This window comes from Andrographis paniculata, unplaced genomic scaffold (assembly GCF_009805555.1).
Source record: "Andrographis paniculata isolate CXL003 unplaced genomic scaffold, ASM980555v1 Contig9END, whole genome shotgun sequence".
NCBI lineage: Eukaryota > Viridiplantae > Streptophyta > Magnoliopsida > Lamiales > Acanthaceae > Andrographis > Andrographis paniculata.
The window spans coordinates 4,942,363-4,945,915 of record NW_026137639.1 but is presented as its reverse complement, the minus strand read 5'-3'; the positions used below and the strand labels follow the sequence as shown (position 1 = coordinate 4,945,915).

Genomic DNA, 3,553 nt, shown 5'->3' with positions numbered 1-3,553 from the left:
CTCCAAGAACATCAATTGCTGGTGCAGCGTTGATGGCACACATTTAGATGCATGAATCCAATCTCGTCCAAGCAGGATTGAATATGTGGTGTCTGCATCCACCACGAAGAAGACAGAAGAAATCTTCTTTGGACCGACTTCAATGGAGGCGACCAGCATGCCTTCTGGTCTGGTCGGCTGCCCTGTAAAGCTAGTCATCTTAAAATCCACAGGAGATAGATCATGAATCCTCTTTCCTAACTTCTTAAGAGTCTTCAATGGCATTACATTGAAGACGTCCCCATTATCTATGAAAACCTTTGTAATTGGTTTCCCACATACATGAGCATTGACGTACAGAGGCTTCAAATGAGACGCCATGCCTTCTGGAATAGGAGGGAAGACAATTGGAGGGACCTCTGATTGAGAGTTAGGGTCTGCAATCTTTGCCCATTCTGGCTCTTCTATAGACTCATCCACCAAACTTGCCCACAGAGGTTCTTCCTCAACCCAATTAATTTCTGTCATTCGGAAGGGGATACGTGGCCCTAGTCGAGATTTGACAGACCTTGAATCCTTCTCTGGAACTTCGTTACCAACTTCCAATTCGGGTTCAACAGTCAAATACTCCAAATGAAACTCCTCTATTGATGGATTAAAGTTGACCTTCTCACAATGTTGACATCTGAAACCTTTAAATCTTTCATCAGACAGGCCCTTACTTGTCTTCTGCATGGACCGACCTCCCTCATTGTACCGAACGCTGGTCGGCTGCTCTGAAGAGGCTCCCCCAATGAACCGACCTTTCTCAGCCTCATTCGGCTGCTCAAACGAAACGACCTTGAGGGACCGACCTTGCTCCGTATACTTGGAAGTGCCTCGCCTGTCGTTCGGTTGCTTTGATGAGGCGACCTTGTCTCTGTATCTCGCAGCATACCTACGTTTGGCATTCCGAATCAGAGTACGATTCATGCCTGGGAACCGAGGATCCACATCAATTGGTAGAGGTTTCTTATTTCGAGTCCATTTCCTTCCGACCGCACCCGTCTTCCTGGTCGGGTGGTCCTGAAGTACAACCTGGTCCTTTAATTCCACATTAAAAGAACCATCTTGGTTGTCCCATTTTTCAGCCACTGTTTTTTCACAAACCTTGAGTTTCTCGTCTGGTCGGACACTATTTGATGTGTTCCCTTTTTCCTTTTTGGAAGTTGCTTGTATATTAACCATCGCTGTGGTTACTTTTGGAAATGGTTACTGCTCCACTCGCAAAGTGATATACTTGAGCCGTCCTGCCTTAATAGCCTTTTGGATCTCATTTCGAAAATAGGTGCACTGACTTGTACAATGCGTGAAGGAATTGTGCCACTTACAATATGGCCTCCCTTTAATTTCTTCCTTGGTGGCCAACCTCTGTCCCTTTGGAATTCGGATCTGATCATCAGTCAACATGATATCAAATATCTCATCGGCCTTTGAACTGTCAAAAGTCGGTTGCCCTTTAGCTTCTGTTCCTGGTGCTGGCTTTAACTTAGAGCATACATAAGGTTTCCCTAAAATTATTTCGACCGCCATCTCTTCTGTTTGATCATAATCAAAGTCATATGTCTCTGTTTCCATACTAGCCATATGTTGACCTTTATTGTGCTTGAAATTCTGATCCCTTTCCCTGAACAGAGATTCTAAACGTCCAGCCTCGGAAGCGAGGCTTGCCAAATCCTAAACATCATGTGCAGTGAGTGCATCTCTTAAACGACCATGCATGTTTCGGACCACTAAGTTGTTCGTCTCTTTCTCACTGATTATAGTAGGACATCGTCCCTTCATTAATCTCACCCTCTCAATAAATTGTGATGCCGATTCCTTCGGATATTGTTTCATTTCGAAAAAATCAGTCAGAGAAACCGTTGGCAGGGGATTGAAAAATCTAGCATGAAACACCATTTCTAAACCTTCCCAGGTTTGTATTTGCCCAGGTGGCAGACTTACAAACCATGAAAAAGTTGTCCCAGTTAAAGACAATCCAAACAGTTGTAACTTGTAAAAAGGATTGTTACCAATTTCCCCTAACTGTGCTGTAAAACGCCCCACATGCTCTATAGTGGAGGACCCATCCTCTCCAGAAAAAGCATGAAAATCTGGTGGTCTGTAATTCCTTGGGAGAGGATATTCATTGATAATCCTTTCTGGAAACGGTCGCTGATAAGCAGGTCGGTTGGCCATCTAAGGATTTAGACCAAATTGAACCCTTAATACGTGAGCAATTTCATCACCCAAACGAAATTGTTGATAATCAGGAACATCAATGGGATTTTGCACAGGAATATGAATGGGATCCTGCACATGTCCCCCTGGCCTTTCCTCTCTTGTAATGTTCGGTTGCACATTTTCAACCCTTGGTCCCAAAGGAATATTATTTGGGAAAGTCTAAGGAGTCTTTCCCCTATCTATTCGGTTGAAATTTGTGGCGCTTGGCAGTGTGCTGTCCATATATGATGGCCCTGCAAAATTCGCTTGCATTCTTGATGGTGACACCCCTGGCGGCGTCTGGGTGGGTTGAAGAGTAACCCTTGACAATGCTTGATCTAACATGTTCTGCATAAGATTTTGTTGCTCGCGCAACATGATGTCCTGTTGCTCGCGCAACATGTTCTACATCGCTGAAGTATGCTGATTGTTCAATTGTTGAACATACGACAACCAATTGATAGGTGGTTGAGGGATCTCTCCTGGATTTAGCATGACTGGTGGTAAAACATTTTCCCTCACCGGTGCTGATGATGATTGAGGTTGTGTGCCTGCCATGTTGATCTTTCTGATGATTCGGCCCGACCTCAGTCGTATGAAATTCTCAGGTAATGTAGGATCAACAATCTTCTCTTTCTCCCACTGTGATCACCAATTTGTTGATGTATTTTTTCAACAAACAAAAAGTAAAATTCAAAGATACGTAAAATATTGGTCTAGCAACAGACCTCCCGACCTAAAGACCATCCGATTTATTGATCCAGTCGCAGACCTCCCACCTAAAGACCATCCGACTCACTGGTCCAGTCGCAGACCTCCCGACCTAAAGACTATCCGACTCACTGGTCCAGTCGCAGACTACCCGACCTGAGAACCTCCCGACCTGCGGACTTTCGGTCCTGACGACTTTCCGTCTTGAGGACTTCCAGACCTGAGGACTTTTCATCCTGAGGATTTTCCGACCTGAGGACCTCCCGACCTAAGGACCTCCTGACCTGAGGACTTTCCGTCCTGAAGACCTTCCGACCTGCATTTTCCTTAGAAATTAACCTATTTTCCTTGAATTCCCTACGGTGCCCTTCAGCCAGCTCAATCAACTCTATTGCCAGGCCTATTTGTTCTTTTACCATGGGCTTTTTAACCTAATTCTAAATTTTATACGTAACAATACTATATGTTTTTTGCACAAACGTTTTTATATTTAATTTATTATATATTTAACCATTATGACATAAAAAAATTTAAGGTAAATTATATAACATCTTATCCTATTTTAGTAAATATTTATAAAATATTTTATATTTTATTTATGGAAAAATTGGTTTAAAAT

At 43.3% G+C, this 3,553-nt stretch overlaps 1 protein-coding gene across 1 annotated transcript; it reads right to left on the bottom strand.

Annotated features, from left to right (window-relative positions):
• Positions 1-1,230: 1,230 nt before the first annotated feature.
• Positions 1,231-2,199, bottom strand: LOC127244119 (uncharacterized). The gene is made up of 2 exons (XM_051264456.1): positions 1,813-2,199; positions 1,231-1,695 (listed from the first exon to the last, which is right to left on the bottom strand). The coding sequence occupies exons 1-2, from the start codon at positions 2,197-2,199 to the stop codon at positions 1,231-1,233; spliced, it is 852 nt and encodes a 283-aa protein (XP_051120413.1).
• Between the last annotated feature and the right edge of the window lie 1,354 nt (positions 2,200-3,553).

Excerpts from the sequence above, each read along its gene's own strand:
- LOC127244119 (XM_051264456.1), bottom strand. The coding sequence starts at position 2,199 with ATGGCCAACCGACCTGCTTATCAGCGACCGTTTCCAGAAAGGATTATC. Across the intron at positions 1,696-1,812 it reads CATCACAATTTATTGAGAGG|GATTTGGCAAGCCTCGCTTC; the intron begins GTGAGATTAATG and ends CATGATGTTTAG.